At 45.0% G+C, this 18,350-nt stretch overlaps 1 protein-coding gene across 1 annotated transcript in view; it reads left to right on the forward strand.

Moving 5' to 3' along the window:
* WDFY2 (WD repeat and FYVE domain containing 2) overlaps positions 1-18,350 on the forward strand; it is a 117,201-nt gene that overhangs the window by 90,880 nt on the left and 7,971 nt on the right. Inside the window, exons 6-11 of the mRNA XM_034758538.1 lie at positions 443-555; positions 1,718-1,844; positions 7,966-8,071; positions 12,876-12,977; positions 14,657-14,787; positions 17,063-17,171. Coding sequence (XP_034614429.1) covers positions 443-555; positions 1,718-1,844; positions 7,966-8,071; positions 12,876-12,977; positions 14,657-14,787; positions 17,063-17,171 — 688 coding nt within the window. The remainder of the gene's footprint in view (positions 1-442; positions 556-1,717; positions 1,845-7,965; positions 8,072-12,875; positions 12,978-14,656; positions 14,788-17,062; positions 17,172-18,350) is intronic.

Raw genomic sequence — 18,350 nt, forward strand, 5'->3', positions numbered from 1 at the left:
TTCCTAGAGGTAACTGATCGGTCTCTAATCATAGAATAGAATCCTAGAATATCAGGGTTGGAAGGGACCTCAGGAGGTCATCTAATCCAACCCCCTGCTCAAAGCAGGGCCAATCCCCAGGCAGATTTTTGCCCCAGATCCCTAAATGGCCTCCTCAAGGATTGAACTCACAACCTTGGGTTTAGCAGGCCAATGCTCAAACCACTGAGCTATCCCTCCCCCCCAGAGCACAATGGTACTGCAATGGGCGTGCCGTAAATGCAAATATAATAGTGGTTATTCCAACTATGACTCCAGTGTAATACAATAATTAGTATTTAAACAAAAAATTGAGTAACTGCTATGTAACTTCATAAAAATGCAACATATTCTTATAGATACATCCCAGAATTCAGAACCTCTGACTAGCCTTTATAAAAGATTCCTCAATGCTTTCAATCAGATTTGATGTTGAGACCCGACATGTGTTTATAGGTGATCATTCTGGGCAGGTAACCATTCTCAAACTAGAGCAAGAGAACTGCAGCCTTGTCACAACATTTAAGGGACATACAGGTAAAGTTTAAGGTTAAATAATCATCTCTGGTTCTTCATATAGGTTATGCATTACCATGGGATGAACTTTTTAAAATTTGTAAGTAGCTGTGATGGTTTGAATTGAAATGTCTGTATTTTGGGGGGCACAATAGATGAGCTTAAATTGTCAACAAGGTAAAGGGTGGTAATTCTGTATTACTAAAAACAGGAGAGAAGCCAGACTTAAATTGTGAAAATTTCTGCACATTAAAGTACTTTGGTGGGAAAGTGCTGTAACAACAAATAAAGCCCTGATAGAGAAGATGTTAGTAGATAAAGTCCCGATCCTGCTAACACATGCATGTGAGGAGTCCCATTTGTAGTCAGCTGAACTGCTCAGCGTTTGGAATGCTGTGCGCAGTGTTTCCAGGATGTGACCAGAAGCATGTAAGGAGTTGACGTTTAAAAGGACAATACGCATCGCAGGAGCTGACTGGTCACTTTGCTGCTGGGGCTCTTATATTGTCCTTATAGTTGGTGTGTCAGCCCACCATATAACAGGTGCCTATGGAGAGGGGGGTTGATGGCTCATTCTTCATTGATCAATTTATTTTCCTCCTATGGCCGTTCTTTGGCCTCAGTGGATCTCCATATTGGCCTATCACTCCACGTCAAACCAGTCAGCTGGTGCTGAGGGTGTGGGAAGTGTTTTGACAACCCCCTGACTTACTAGCTTTGAGGCAAGGCTGCTCAGTTCTCATCCTGCAATTTTCGTGATGGCATCGCCTCTCATTACTCCCCAGTGTCTCCACTGTGAATCACAAACTCTGCCTGCAGGGTGTGGAGATGGGTGGCCACATAGCAGCTCTTTGACCACTCATGAGGTAACTTCCTATCCCAGGATTTGTTTACCATTCACTGGGCTCAGTCTGCATGAGTTACAGAGCTGGGACTGGGCTCTGCACCAACAGAAGCGCAGGATTAGAATTTGGTTCTGGTTTCCTAGGCTTTTCAGTGGGGCTCATTCTGTGCCAGACCTTTCAGTTGGAAAGTTTGCAGTGTGGTGGTGCACATGGAGGGTGAGTTGGATGTGTTTAAACTTAAGTCACATCTCTTTAAGTTGAGACTCACTTTTTATTACATTCTTCCCTTCCACCTTCAGTTGTAATTAAATAACTGTACTGTCTCTCTCCTGTTTTAGGTGGTGTCACTGCTCTTTGTTGGGACCCAGTGCAGCGAGTATTGTTCTCAGGCAGTTCGGATCATTCCATTATTATGTGGGACATAGGAGGAAGAAAAGGAACAGCCATTGAATTACAAGGACACAAGTACGTTTGAAGAGTTTTTCCTCCTCCTGTGTTTAGGGGAGAAAAACAAAATGAAGCAGAACCAAGGAGTATATTATGTCTGTGCATGGGATTTGTGTGCGACTTCCTGTATCTTTGTATATTACCAATATTAACTCATTTAATGAGAGGTTGTTTTCCCGATAGGGTTCTATCGTCTCTTCCCCCTCCCCCCACCCCCTTGAAGGGAGCACAAGATTCGGAGTACCAGCCACTTTAACTCCACGCTAACCAAGTATTTTTGAAATGTGAATGTATGTAGAATCCAGGCTGTACCCAAGATGCTCTGTCTAATTAGCCATCATTTGTCAACGTGTTAAATGCGTGTTCCTAAGCATCAGCAACTGAGCAAGGCAGAACTGGCTCCTGCTGTTGTAGAGGGGAAGTCACTAGAGGTACAAACCAGACTTAATAGACCTAGAGAGGAGGGGACGACTTGGTACTTTTGGTCTAACACAATATTAAAGACTAATTTCACACATCGTGCTTTTCCAACCATTGAATTACTGTGACTGTGCTGACTGACTGTTCAAAGGCACTTTCTGCTTGGCTGATTGGGCTGCCTTGATTTTGTGGTTCTGTATCACTCCAACAGTGCATGCCTGGGACTTCCTCACTGAAACACTCAATCTTTATGTCTATTTATATTAAAGCCTACTGCTGTGTGCCCTGCCATGGCTCACTGTTGTAGCATCACAGCATCTAACGTGCAGGCAAACCTCTGTATCTTATTTGCAGTATGACAGTGTTGGAGAACATGCTGGTTCAGTGAGGTAATGCATTGCCTTAGATAGAACCACAGTAAATCTGGCATTTCCACACAGTGCTGCCTTTGAGTTGGCAAGTCGTAGATACACAGTAGTGTGGCACTGTTCTAAATTGCCTTCAAAAAGCATTGCTACATAGAGGAGCATCCATATACAAGATAATGGACCAGTATTAAAGCACTTCAGAGTATGAGCCTGGCTTGGTGTCAGGCAGTGCTGGTGCCAAAGTGTGGGGTGAAGATTCTGACCTAATCTCAGGGTATGTCTACACTATAAAATCGACCTAATTTCGTAGAAGTCGATTTTTAGAAACCGATTTTATACAGTTGACTGTGTATGTCCATACTAAGTGCATTAAGTCGTCGGAGTGCGTCCTCACTACTGTGGCTAGCATCCACTTACGGAGCGGTGCACTGTGGGTAGCTATCACACAGTTCCCGCATTCTCCGCCGCCCATTGGAATTCTGAGTTAAGCTCCCAGTGTCTGATGGGGCAAAAACATTGTCGTGGGTGGTTTTGGGTACATGTTGTCAGTCGCCCCTCCCTCCATGAAAGCAACATCAGACAATCGTTTCACGCCTTTTTTCCGCGCAGACGCAATACCACGGAAAGCTGCAGCCCACTCAGCTCAGCTCACTGACACTACCACTGTTGTGGCCTGGGTGCTGCTGGCAGCAGGTGGTGCAATAGGACTGCAAACCATCATCATCGTCATGCACTGCTTCTGCTGCAACTCTGCTTTCCTGCTCTCCTTCAGACGCCATACCACCGCAAGCGTGCAGCCCGCTCAGCTCAGCAGACGGTGCAGTAGGACTGCAAACCATCGTCATTGTCATACACCACTTCCGCTGCAACTCTGCTCTGCTGATATTGCCTCAACAGCAAATTTCTCCATGTTGTCTGTCATGGGCTCCCGGGTCCTCAGGAAATGTGCACAGTGCTAACCATCGTCTGCCACCACCTCTGCTGCAACTCTGCTCTCCTGGTGCCATGAATCCACCTCGCAGGTCCTCTTGTCATTGGTATAAATATCTATTCTTGTGGCAGCCGTCGTCATCCACCGATTCCGCAGCAACTCTGCTTTCCTGCTGTCCCTCAGACGCCATACCACGGCAAGCATGGAGCCTGCTCAGCTCGCTGCTGCTGTTGTGAGCGTTGTAAACACCTCGCGCATTATCCTGCAGTATGTGCAGAACCAGAACCTACAAAAGCAGGCGAGGAGGTGACGACAGCACAATCGCCATAGTGATGAGGACATGGACACAGACGTCTCTCAAAGTACAGACCTTGGCAATTTGAACATCATGGTGGTAATGGGGCAGTTTCGTGCCGTGGAACGCCGATTCTGGGCCCGGGAAACAAGCAGAGACTGGTGGGAATGCATAGTGTTGCAGGTCTGGGATGATTCCATGTGGCTGCGAAACTTTTGCATGCATAAGGGCACTTTCATGGAACTTTGTGATTTGCTGTCCCCTGCCCTGAAGCTCCAGAATACCAAGATGAGAGCAGCCCTCACAGCTGAGAAGCGAGTGGCAGTAGTCCTCTGGAAGCTTGCAATGCCAGACAGCTACCGGTCAGTCGGGAATCAATTTGGAGTGGGTAAACCTATTATGGGGGCTGCTGTGATCCAAGTAGCCAACACAATCACTGAGCTGCTGCTATCAAGGGTAGTGACTCTGGGAAATGTGCAGCTCATAGTGAATGGCTTTGCTGCAATGGGATTCCCTAACTGTGGTGGGGCGATAGACGGAACCCATATCCCTATCTTGGGACTGGACCACCTTGGCAGCCAATACATAAACCACAAGGGGTATTTTTCAATGGTGCTGCAAGCACTGGTGGATCATAAGGGACGCTTCACCGACATCAACGTGGGATGGCCGGGAAAGGTACATGACGCTTGCATCTTCAGGAACTCTGGTCTGTTTGAACAGCTGCAGGAAGGGACTTACTTCCCAGACCAGAAAATAACTGTTGGGGACATTGAAATGCCTATAGTTATCCTTGGGGACCCAGCCTACCCCTTAATACCATGGCTCATGAAGCCATACACAGGCACCCTGGACAGTAGTAAGAAGCTGAGCAAGTGCAGAATGGTGGTAGAATGTGCATTTGGATGTTTAAAAGCGTGATGGCGCAGTTTACTGACTCAATTAGACCTCAGCGAAACCAATATTCCCGTTGTTATTGCTACTTGCTGTGTGCTCCACAATATCTGTGAGAGTAAGGGGGAGACGTTTATGGTGGGGTGACTGGTTGAGGCAAATCGCCTGTCTGCTGATTACACGCAGCCAGATACCAGGGCGGTTAGAAGAGTACAGCAGGGCGCGCTGCGCATCAGAGAAGCTTTGAAAACCAGTTTCATGACTGGCCAGGCTTTGGTGTGACGGTTCTGTTTGTTCCTCCTTGATGAAAACCCGTCCCCTTGGTTCACTCTACTTCCCTGTAAGCCAACTGCACTGCCCCCTTCGATCACCTCTTGCAGAGGCAATAAAGTCAATATTGTTGCAAAATCATGCATTCTTTATTAATTCATCACACAAATAGGGGATAACTGCCAACGTAGCCCACGAGGGGTGGGTGAGGAGGGGAGCACTGGGTGGGGTGGTGGATGAGGATAGGAGGGCAGGACAAGGCCACACTGCACTTTAAAACGTATTGAATGCCCGCCTTCTGTTGCTTGCGCAGTCATCTGGGGTGGAGTGGTAGGGTGGCTGGAGCCCCTCTTCCTCCCCACGCATTCTTGGGCATCTGGGTGAGGAGGCTATGGAACTTGGGGAGGAGGGCAGGCGGTTACACAGGGGCTGCTGCGGTGGCCTGTGCTCCTGCTGCATTTCCTGCAGCTCCACCAGACACCAGAGCATATCGGTTTGATCCCCCAGTAGCCTCAGCATTGCATCCTGTCTCCTCTTATCACGCTGCCACCACCTCTCCTTTTGCTTCCGCCACCTCATCTCACTCGTTGCTCCTGTCCTCGCGTTCATTTTCTGCTTTCCTGGACTCTGACATTGTTTGCCTCCAGGCATTCTGCTGAGCTCTTTCAGTGCGGGAGGACTGTATGAGCTCAGAACATTTCATCGCGAGTGCGTTTTTTTTCGCTGCCTTACCTGCACTAGCCTCTGGGATGGAGATGATAGGGGGATCGTTGAAACATTTGCTGCTGCGGGAGGAAAAAAAGAGTATTCTTAAAGACACGTTTTAGAGAACAATGGGTAGACTCTTTTACGGTGATCCAAGCTGTTAACATTACATAGCACGTGTACTTTCGGTACAAGGTCGTATTTTGCCTCTTATATTGAGGGCCTGCTGGTTTGGTGTGAGAGATCACAGATGCTGGGCCGGGCAACGGAATTCGGCTTGCAGGCAGCCCTGGTAAGCCACAGTCTTTCAGCTTCTTCAACCTTCATAACATGTGGGAATGGGTTCAAACAGCAGCGCCCTCCTTTCTCATACCAAGCACCCGTTGGGTTGGCCATTTAAAAGGAGGTGCTGTACTGACCGCGAATGCATCCCAAGTCTTCAGGGCAAATTAATCATTAAACACGCTTGCCTTTAAACCATGCGTTATATTTACAAAGGTATACTCACCAGAGGTGCCTTCTCCGGCTTCATGGTTCGTGAGCCCAGTTTGGGAGAGCATTGGCTCCAGGGTGATAAACAGTTCCTGGCTGTCGGGGAGAATGGTTTCTCCACTTGTGTGCTGTGTGCTATCCTTCTCCTTCTCTTCCGTCTCCTCATCTTACTCATTCCTCAAATCCTCATCCCTGTTGCGTGAGACTCCCTCCCCCCCACACACGTGTCCACAGATAGGGGTGGGGTAGTGGTGGGGGCCCCCCCCCGAATTGCAGCTCATCGTAGAAGCAGCATGTCTGGGGCTCTGACCCAGAGTGGCCGTTTGCCTCTTTGGCTTTTTGGTGGGCTTGCCTGAGCTCCTTAATTTTCACGTGGCACTGCTGTGGGTCCCTTTGTAGCCTCTGTCCATTGTGCCTTTAGAGATTTCAAATATTTTGGCATTTCATCTTTTGGAACGGAGTTCTGTTAGCACGGATTCGTCTCCCCAAATAGCGATCAGATCCAGTACCTCCCATTCGGTCCATACTGGAGCTCTTCTGCGATTCTGGGACTGCATGGTCACCTGTGCTGATCAGCTCGCCACGCTGGCCAAACAGGAAATGAAATTCAAAAGTTCCCAGGGCTTTTTCCTGTCTACCTAGCCAGTGCATCTGAGTTGAGAATGCAGTCTAGATCGGTCACAATGGAGCACTCTGGGATAGCTCCCGGAGGCCAATACAGTCGAATTACGTCCACACTACCCCAAATTCGACCCAGTGATGTCGATTCCAGCGCTAATCCCCTCGTCGGGGAGGAGTACAGAAATCAATTTTAAGAGCCCTTTAAGCGGACAAAAATGGCTTCGTTGTGTGGATAGGTCCAGGGTTAAATCGATCTAACGCTGCTAAATTCGACCTAAACTCATAGTGTAGACCAGAGCTCAATGCACTAAACCACCCCCCTCTTGAAGATCCATTTCTTCTGGAGGCCCCCGCAAAAAAGACTAGTGCAAGAAAACAAAATGAGCTCAAGTAATTCCTTTCCCCTTGGTCTCAGTGTCTTCTTTCTGTGCCTGTCTCCTAGATAGAAAGTTTTCTGGGCTTTAATATTTCCCTCTTCTATAGAGCTAAGCACACTTTTTTCATGTTTAACAAAGAATAACAAAAGGAGGAATAGTCCATTTTTGCAAAAACCTTTAATCTTAAAATTTTGGGAAGATCTGGGGCAGCCTTATCAGTTCTATTCTATTTGAAATTATTTTCATTTGTTAGTGTTAGATTTGAATGCTCACAGCAGCACCTTAGAAACTATTTTTCTCTTCAAGTTGCTAGATAACATTGGGTTTTTCATTGCTTCATTCACAGGCACCGTATGGGGATTTAACAAATAAACCAATAACTGACACATTTGTTCTGAGAGAGAGCGAGCACTTTACCATAGTGGTTTATAGGTTTTTGGGACTATGTTCTCAGGGGTCATTCAATTGCAATGCAACCATGGCTTTCAAGGAAGCTAGGATCTCCAACCTAATTAACTGGAAAAGCAATAGTTATGTCTGAAAACTAATCTTGTTTTAAATCCTCCTCTAATAAGTGGTGTGCTACCCAATGGGGACCAAATTCACAGCACATGGTACAGTATATAATCTACTAATTGGAATTGTAGGACTAGTGAATTTTATACATGAATGAGCTAAGAGAGAAAAATATGGCAAATCAGTTACTTTGCCTTGGGACATATGTTTAAACCTTTAACTTAACTGATATTGTATGTTTCTTTTGCAGCGATAAAGTTCAGTGTCTCTCCTATGCTCCCCACACAAGACAGCTCATCTCTTGTGGTGCAGATGGTGGAATTGTTATCTGGAATATGGATGTTGAGAGACAGGAGGTAGATATCTATCTCTTGTTCATCTTCTAAAAAAGCTGGGGCCTTTCTAAAGCATGTAATTTGAATCTGATTGGTATCTTTTTAAAAGTTAGAAAATAAACTAGTGTTTTAGGAATGCTCCAGTTGTTACACATGTAAGATGTATAGCTTTGTGTGTGATTTAGTGGTTCAGGGTAGTTATGTAGCAGGGAGTTTGTGTTTTATGTATGTTGCTAAATAGCGTCTGCTCTGAAAAGTGACTCTTTGAAGAGGGCATCGTGATGTGTTCTGCCTGTGTTTTTCAGTGACTCCATAGGATTCCGTTACAAATGTGCAAGTAGGATTTCTGTTCTCTTATGCATCAAAATGATTGTTTAAATTTCAGTCAGTTACATTTGTGCAAAATTTAGAGGTAGTGGGATTATACCAAAGGCCTAATTTAATGTTTTAACAATGACAGGGGGAAAAAACCCTAGTGACTCAAATCTGTTAGTATCCAGGGCTGTCAGTTTACAAGTGAAAGGATGGATGTTTGATTTTTAGACAGCCAGTTCTGGAAACTCAGATTGCCATTTGAGTCATTTTCTTTTTTTCTACCTTTGCCAAAAGTCACTAAATTAGGCCCAGGGTTACAACTGTGTAATCCCCCTACTGCTAATAGTTTTGGACAGGTGTAACTGATTGGCAATTAATAAACAATTGCTTTGATGCATAAGAGAATAGAATCCTCCTTGCACACTCATAACGTATTGGCTGTCTATGGCTAACATAAAAGTAGTAAAAACTTACTCTATGCTTTATGTATGCTTGAGAGTAGCCTCAGTTCTGTAGTCTCTGTAGCTGCAACGGTGCTGAACCTTAGTGTAGACAAGGATATGCAGGACTTGCACTCATTGAGCTCATGTTTTGCACTTCCTTGTAACTGGGGTAAACCCCGAATAAATCAATCCTTGCAAACTTCTGTTTGTCCTTGTCTACCATATGGGGTGTCACTACACTTAACTGCTGAATTGGCCCATTTCTGGAGTGTAGACAAGGCCTTAGCCATTAAAGTAAGGTCATACAACTGATACCCACATGAGTTACATGATGGCATTTTTAGTCATTCTGTAGTGTGGAACTACACTTGAAAGGAACACAACCCACATAAAAACCTCACTTCTGTGGGATTTTTTTCACAATTATTGTTACTGATGACACCTGAGATTGCTGTACTATCACTTTGGTACCCATTGCCTGTCTGACTACTACTTGTTAATCTGCCATATGTGGAAATCACATAGGGACTATCTCTTGAAGAGGTTACCTACCTATAACTGTGGGTTCTTCATGTGTGGCCCCTATCTGTATTCGCTACCCATCCTCCGCTCCTTCTGTAGCTGATTGATTGATTGAACTGTGGTAAGAATGGGAAACTGGAGAAGTGTCAGCCTGCACCATCTTTTGTGCCCGTGGCTCAGAGCATGAGGAGGCCAATGGGCACTGCTTGCAAAAAAAATTAAACTTTTGACACATGGTGCACATGCATATCCCATCTGTGGAATACAGATAGGGACCACACATCTCAAAGAGCCTCCAGTCACAGGTAACTAACTGCCCTTTCCCTTTTGGTGTAACTTTAACATCCAGAAATAATATGTTACTTAATGTTTTATAATATATAATGGAGATATCCCATCTCCTAGAACTGGAAGGGACCTTGAAAGGTCATCAAGTCCAGCCCCCTGCCTTCACTAGCAGGACCAAGTACTGATTTTGCCCCAGACCCCCAGGTGGCCCCCTCAAGGATTGAACTCACAACCCTGGGTTTAGCAGGCCAATGCTCAAACCACTGAGCTATCCCTCCCCCCAGTAACAAACAAGGCTAGTTCAGACATGTGTCTGAGTTACAAAGGCAACTACAAAGATTTAAAATTGAAAAGTATTTTGTTATAAAACAAACTGCTTTATTGTGTGTGAGTTGGTTGAAAAGTGGGTAAGAAATATAATTAGCTAAATGAGTGTTTAGCATCAGGTGTTAACAGATATGTCTATATTGGCTCATTCTTGTTGTCAGGAGGGAGTATATATATTGCTAGATTGACTCCAAAACACTAATCCTTAAGATTTTCATATAAAATATTTTGCCTTGGGCTCTTTTCTGAAGTGCCTTTTTTCTTGAAATTTTCTGGTTATTGCTTTGGTGGCATTTTTCACTGATTAGATTTTCCACTTGATGTGTGTGTAGTATTCACTTTGATATGATCACTTCTACCATGTCTCTGGAATTGCACAAGGGAGGAATTAAGCCATTTTATATTTTAATTCTTATAAATTATTTTATCTGTCAATCTTAAAAGGCCATAAGAAAGGAACATTTGAAAGAGGATAGAAGTGGTTTCCATTTTACTACTGAGCAGTTACTGTCACAAGCAATATCTACCTTTTTCAAATGTTGTGCTTCAGTGCGCAGGAGATGAAAGCCCTATTTTCTCAGAACACACATCTAATTAAAGACTTGGTTACTTTTAGAAAAGTAGACAGTGGGGACTTACCCCTAAAGCACCTGCACCTTTGAGATAAAGGAACTGCAGCTTGCTTTCTTAGGTTAGGACTTGTTCCATTGTAAGGGGCTGGAGTGAAGGCTTAAGTTTAAGGATTTCATCAGCCTTACCTTGCTTTTTTGCTTTTGCTAAACTTCATCATAATTTAACCTTATTTAACCACAGTGTTGTGCATTTTAATCCTTAATGTTTGATACCCAAGCAACTAGTGCATCTTCTGAATCCAGTCCGGTTAACTGGGTGTGTACTTAATGAGGCAGTTTTTTAAACAATCCTCTTCTACACCCAATAGTCAGGAATGGGTGTGAAATGGATTAATGTGTATTTATATTAGAGCAACCTTGCAAAAGGTGGGGATGAGGGTGGCTGAGAGAATGCAGCAGGCAGCAGCAGCCTCAAGGAGGGGCCCTATTGGTGGGGATGCAGGAGAAAGACAAAGACTAGAGGGAGGGAAACACAAGAGGGGAAGCTGCGCATTGGAGAGGAGTGCCCCTGCTTCCCAAAGACAGACCAGTGGCAAGGAGGTGAGAGCGTTCAGGCCCCTGCCAATACAGCTGCTATCACTTAGTTTCCTGTTGTCTGCTGCCAGCAGGGGGCATGATAGCAAAACGGGGTCAGGAGATACATTAGTTTACCAGACTTCCCCTCCCAGTAGAGAATTGAGTCATTGTCATCACTCCTCAGGTTGGGGCTTGGGTGAGGGTTACAGGCTATTGAGGATAGCCTTTGCTGAGGTTTCTCCATTCCTTACTCCTGTGGGAATTCTGCACCAAACAATTAAAAATTCTGCAAATTTTATTTGTCAAAAGAAACTGACATGATTATGTAGTGGTAAATTATTTTGGTAATTTATTTCAAAATACCTGTCAGCAGCTCTGTAACAATACAGACACACACAAAAATCCCCCAGGAATAGTTAAAGAAACCCCTATGACAACCCAGTTCCTGTTTCTCTACCCCCTAGGGTGACCAGAGGTCCTGATTTTATAGGGACAGTCCCGATTTTTGGGTCTTTTTCTTACATAGGCTCCTATTATCCCCCACCCACTGTCCCTATTTTTCACACTTGCTGTCTGGTCACCCTACTACCCCCTCCCCCACAGAGCCCAGCTGGGGGGCTCTTCGGCTCAGAAACTCACAACCTTTCCTCCCAGAGCCCAGCTGCAGGGGTCCCCCCAACCCAGACACTCACCCTCTACCCCCTAGAGCCCAGCTATAGGGCCCCCCTCAGCTCAGACACTCACCCCCTATCTTCCTAGAGCCCAGGGAGCCAGAGGGAGAAACAGCCTGATGCTGGGTTCTGGGCTTGCATGGAGTTTCCTGCATACGGTCTTCTTCCTTCAGGGTATGCTGGGAACTGCAGCTGCAGGCAACCCTCCAGTCCACGACCACTCCCTCTCCCCCTGGCTTTGTCTTCTATTTGCCTGCGTCCAGTGGGGGCCAACATCTCTGCAATCCATTTCTGTGGGGGGGAGGGGGAAAGGAAATTCTGCACACACAGCATTAATCTCTGCACAATTCTGCCTTGTGCAATGACGCAGAATTCCCCCAGAAGTAATGCTTACCCACTTCGCTCACGGCATGACAAGCATAGCATTAGATCAAACTGCCTTAGAAAATACAAGATTTTACTAAAAATAAATGCTAGCTTAGTATATAAATGTAAAAGCACAATAGAGCCGACTTTCTTTTTGTTCAGGCTTGTTCAGGATCTGCCTGCCATCCCCACACATGAGACTTGAAGCACAACAGTCTGACAGCAGGAGGTTCAGAAAAGCCAATTATAATTAAAAAGATTGAGCAAAATTTTCAAACATTGGGTGTTTAGGCCTAAAAATGAATGACCTGGTTCTAAGTAGTGCTGACCCCCCACAAGTGGGTCCAGGGAGAGTTGCAGGGGCCCAGGTCTGAGTCTTAGTAGTGCTGAGTACCTGCAACGCTCAGTGGAGCCAGTTACGAATGCTCAGGATCACACCATTCATTTCAGGCGTCTGATTTTAAGCATCCATGTTTCTGTCAAATGTTGGCCTTTCTTTCAGAATAGAATCCCACTTTATGGTGAGAAACGTTCCTCCTGTGTGAACTTTCAGAACACAGCAACATAAATCCCGGGGAACGCTTTGGTGTTTTATACAACCTTAAGCTGAAAAACTGTTTTTTCTAGACAAGTTCAGCATAACACTGTTTAATTATTGCAACAGAAGCCACACGGCTTGTTCTGCTATTGGATTCCTACCTGAAGCTTTTCTGCCTATTTATCATAACCCTTTTATGTGTTACAGACACCGGAGTGGTTGGACAGTGACTCTTGTCAAAAGTGTGACCAGCCTTTCTTCTGGAATTTCAAACAGATGTGGGACAGTAAGAAAATAGGCCTTAGACAGGTTTGTTCTGTTTTGTATTGATGAAGTAATTTAAGGGAACAATATACCCGATAGTTCAATGAAATATTTTAAAATTTTTCAGATGTATAGGAACTTGTTTAACTTTTCCGTTGGCTGCTTAGTGATTAAAGGCATTTAGCTACCCTCATGCCAAGAGAGGGGGAGTGGTAGGCAAAGGCCTGGTGATGGGTGAATATCTTGGCCCTCACAAACCGAAGCACTTTTTGCAATCCATTCTATAGAAAATGCACACTGTACATTGGCTTGGGTAAATTTTGAGTTGCATGTGGGTTTAGCTATGTGAATCTCATTTAATCTCAACAGGAATATTCTGTACAAACAAACATGGCCCAAAGCTCACTTCTGAAGATTCTAATGGAACCAATATAATAGTGTACTAAAAAGGTCATTGCTTTCCCTTCCAAGGCAAATGTCCATAATTGCAATTCCAACTGCCCAGAGTTATTACCAAAACTGGTCTACAGTTTGCAGTGTGAGAAAAATGGACAGTGTTAGGTAGCAACTGTCACATTGCCAAAGGCATTTCCAGGCCTGTTTTATTAGGAAGGATTGTAAAAAGCTGAGGAGAATCTGCTCACTTGATTTTAGATGGACAGTGTTTATATGGGCGATGTCAGGCATTCAGTTTAACACTGAGATGTTATCTGGCCCTCCAACAGTAACCAGTGTTACAAAGCCAGCAGGGAGGGGAAACTCGCTGTCCCCTATAATCCTAATACATGATCCCAGAGCCCAGCTCAGTGTGTGAGATCCTACTCTGTTTCGCTTTGTTTGAAGGTATGTATTCCTGGTCCTTTTGTTAAGACTGAAAAAGTGGCAAAAGGGACCACATTGAGCTGCCTGTCAGGAATGTATGTTTACATGTGTGTTCGTATCTCAGACCATATTTGAGGAGGCAGAAGGATTCGCCCAGTGTCCTGAATGTAATTGTACAATACTGATAAAAGGATAGTGGTCTCCTAATGATACGCAGGCAATTCTCGTAACACTAAAGTGGCTTGCACGCGTTGATTCGCCCACACGGTAATGAGATACCCTTCCCCCTCCACACAAAAGAGAATATCCAGTCAGAGGATTTTTGCCTGATCAAAATACCAGGCTGAGAAAAGGTTTCAAAGATCTTTACTCGAGCTAGTGATACAGATGTAAGTAAAATAGCTGTGATCTAAATTCACCACATAATAATATAACTAGCTCTCATGTAGCTCTTTTTTCATCCACCACTCTCAAAGTGCTCTAGAAAGGTCAGTATCCCTGTCCCTCACTTTCCCATCTGTGACATGGGTATAGAAGAAGCGATTTGGCCAAGGTCTCCCAGCGGCCGGAGGCAGAGCCGGGAACAGAACCCATCTCTCGAGTCCCAGTTCAGTGCTCGGTCAACTAGGCCACACTGCCCCCATTTGGCCATCGTTAGCTGGCTTACCCCAGATGCTTAGCTGGATGTAGTTATTAGTGAAAGATAAAGAAATGCAAAATTGAGACTAGTTTTTTCCTACTATTCAGCTTTTTCTCCTTCTGCCCTGAATGGGGGTTCAGAGAACTTGCTGTGGCCCCAGGTGAGTTCTGCTGAGGCAAATGGGTGTGAAGTTAAGAGGAGATCACAGCTGTACTTTGCTTTTTCCATTCTGACCAATCCTTTTTTGGCTTGCCTTTTTCAGCATCACTGCCGGAAGTGTGGGAAAGCAGTGTGTGGCAAATGCAGCTCTAAGCGCTCCTCCATACCACTGATGGGATTTGAGTTTGAAGTGAGAGTCTGCGATAGCTGTCACGAATCGATAACGGATGAGGAGTGAGTCTGAACTTTGAGCCCAGTTGCCTCAGAGGAGGCTTAATGAGTTACAGAACTCCTCAAGCTGTACTCCTGTATACTGCACTCTGCTCAGAGTCAACCAGATGGGAGTGTCACAGAGCTGTATAAAGTGCTTTCTCCTTTAACAGGTCAGGTCATCAGTCTCCATAGGTCTATGTAGAGACGGGAATTAGTATCCTCCTTTATATGACTATAGTGTTCTTGTGACTCAGTTGCTGTGTTCAGTTCTGCGTACCTCATTACTAGAAAGAGAGAGACAGTTTGGAAGGAGTTTAGGAAAGAGCAACAAAAACGTTCTGGCGGCCAGAGGAATTCATTTTATTAGCTCCTAATTTCTCTTTCTTGTGTGTAACTTGGTACAGTGTCTTGCTGTTTGGAATACCAGGACTTGTGGTACACATCTGTCTTGTATCTGGGGATGCCCCCAGAAATGGAGTGTGGAGAGAGAGGGATTTTTATGCAAAATAAAGGGTTTATTTTGCCTGAAGCTAAAACTGTGGCTTTTACCAAGACTGCAGTACGTAGTTGGACACAGTTAGCAAAAACTGGAATATGAAGAGTCATTTCTAAAGAGGTGGTGCAAAGTAGAAGAATCCTCCAGCAGTGGATTTTAAACAGCCCTTGTTTCTTCCTACCTGTTTCTTTCCTGATATGCTCTTCCTGAATATGAAAGGGGAGCTGTTTTCACATTTTGCCTTGTCACAAATCCCCCTGTGGGGGGAGAGACTGTGAACTACATCTCCCAGCCTGCCTTGCCACAGACGTACTTACAAAGTTGGCCACCATAATGGACTTCATTTCCCAGCCTAACATGTCATTGAGAGGTTCAGCGAGATGGTCATCTTGCAATACTGGACTGTCTCTTGAGAGATGAAGTCCACCCTGCTTCAGAGATTTCAGCCTGGGGCCTTAAAACCAGGGACAGCAGGATGGGCTTCTGTCATAGCACCATACTTCTTCACCAATGCTCACTCACTTTCCCTTCAGTCAGTGCCTGTCCCATTTGGCTGAGTGACAGCTAAGTGGCTGTGGGAAAGACAACTGTCTACAAATACACCAAAGGAAGAGGCTAGTTAGAGTGCTGATAACTTTTTTTAAAATTAGCATTTACCTGACATACCACATAACTGTATTAATTGTAGGAAACTGACTTTTTAGTGGTGTCTGTTTTATTTAATGTGGTAAAGCAGGGTATAATTAGGTGCAGTGGGATGAAATTAAAAGAAACATCTTTAGGCTAACTAAAAAAAAAGATTCCTGAAAATGGAATCCATTAGGCTATAGAATAGTCTTTTTAAATAAGTGCTGGAAACCCCATTGTTTGGGACATTTAAAACTAGGCTGAACAAAACACTGGAAAAGGTGCTGTAGGGAACCATCTTGCCTGGACAGTGGAGATGTACTGGATGATCTCATAAGGTGTGTTCCAGTTCTATCTTCTGTGGTTTATTAAAACTCGGACACCCCTGGGGAGATGCACAGTGCAATGCAGTATTGGTCAAGGAAAGATCAAAAGTGCCCTGGTGTCTTCATTGTCCACACGAAAGCAGGTACACTTACATTTTCAGTATCTCATCTGAAAGATTCCTGCACAGTAACTGCCTGGGAAATTCAATTTTTCTATCTCTGAAAGAAAATCTGTGGTTCCAGGGAACTACAGGGCATCCTTCGTAGGGTATGTCTAAACTGCACGGTCCTTATGTTTATACACACATCCCTAGCACAGGTATAAATAGCAGTGTAGATGGGGAGGCACTGCTTAGATGAGCAAAGATGCCTGAACCCTGTGGGTATGTCCCCTCCACAGCTCTCTACACTCCCAAGTAGTGCCTACCCCCTTTACACCACTAAAATAGCAGTGCAGCATCCCGCTGCTTCCCTATTGCATGGAAGACTCTGGCAGCAAGGAAAGGCTCTGGCAGAGGGAGGAAGCAGGGAAAGGCTCCAGTAGCAGCAGCAGCAACTCCCTTCTGCCAGAGCCTTTCACTGACACATGTAGCTTCACACCGCAGCATGGGAGCAGCCCACTTTTCACTGCAGCATGTAGCTACATGCTGCCACTAGTGGTGTGCCGTGTAGGCATAGCCATAGAGAGACCATGAAGCCATCTCCGCTTGCTCCGTAATTAAGTTGAGTCACTGAAGAAAATCAATTACTTACTTTAGTGTTCAAATTCTTATTTCCTCCTCTGAATAGTTCAGGGTAATACTGCAGTCACTGTCTCCTTGATTCTTGATTTTTGATCTTTCTTTAGACGTGCACCCACAGCTACTTTCCATGACAGTAAGCACAACATTGTCCATGTACACTTTGACGCAACCAGGGGATGGTTATTGACTTCCGGGACAGACAAGATTATTAAGGTAGGACTAAGAAGACTGCTTTAGTTCATTTTCTGTCTTTTTCCATGTCCCTTCCTCCTCCCACGTGGTTTCAGGTCTAAGTCTCTCTTTCCTGCCAATAACAGACTCATGGTCTAGAGAATTTTATCATACACTGCTGTTTCTCACCAGATATTTTTCACACCCATTCAGAAATTTTCTGCCCAGTAGGGATCATCAATGTCCTTCCATTGGGAGTTGCTCCTTCCTTTCACAAGTAGGTGTTGCCCTCTACAATGGAATTGTTCCACCAGGGAGTTAGTACGAAATTCTCTTGAATGTCACCCTGTCGATCAGAAAACTATGCTGATGCAACATATTCTCCTCTCTCATAAGTGTCTGACCTTGTCTTGCTGCCAGCATGGCAGAGGGTCAGAAGACCTGTTTCAGATTAAGTTGGTCATTCTGCGCATGGTATCCAACAGGCTGGCTGGGACACTGTTTTAACTGACTAATTTTACACCTAAGTCAGTAAGTTCCTTTGCAACTTTCCATCTGAATAAGGACACTATTATTTCAAACATATGCTATCTATTGTAGTATTAGTACTAACGAGGGAGTTGGTAAGAAAAAAATGCGCAATGCTAATCTGAAATGCCAGTTTCTTCTTTGAATGTTTGTTCATGTTCATTCCATGTTAGGTGTGTATGCTTGTCACATGCACTGGTGCCAGAAGTTTTTCCCTCAGTGGTATCCGTAGGCGACAGGCTCTGGTGCCCCCTGGAGTGGCGCGTGTTTGCTGCGGTATAAGGGGCGCCACCGGCATCCTCCAACCTTAGTTCCTTCTTACCGCCGGTGATGGCACTGGAACGTTCCTTTGCTTTGGCAAACCTTTCCTTCTGTAGAACTGTTTGTTGCGATCCTTTCTATTGTACATACTCCTTATGGAGTCAGCGCTGACACCGGCACTGGAGCAGCCGAGATTGGATTCCGCACCTAGCATCACGGCATCGGTGCAGAGCGCCCTGCAGGTACTGTCGTCAGATGACAATTCATCTCCCTGGCACGACCCAGTAAAAAGACGAAGACCGGGAGAAGTTGTTCTCCTGATCACAAGGGCAAGGAGAGGGCAGGAGGCGAGCCTAGACCCACGAAAGGTGGCTCATCGCCTCCAAGTGAGAGTCAAGCCCCAGCTTCAGTTGTGTGGATTAGCCCATCTTA

Source organism: Trachemys scripta, chromosome 1, assembly GCF_013100865.1.
Source record: "Trachemys scripta elegans isolate TJP31775 chromosome 1, CAS_Tse_1.0, whole genome shotgun sequence".
Classification (NCBI taxonomy): Eukaryota; Metazoa; Chordata; order Testudines; family Emydidae; genus Trachemys; species Trachemys scripta.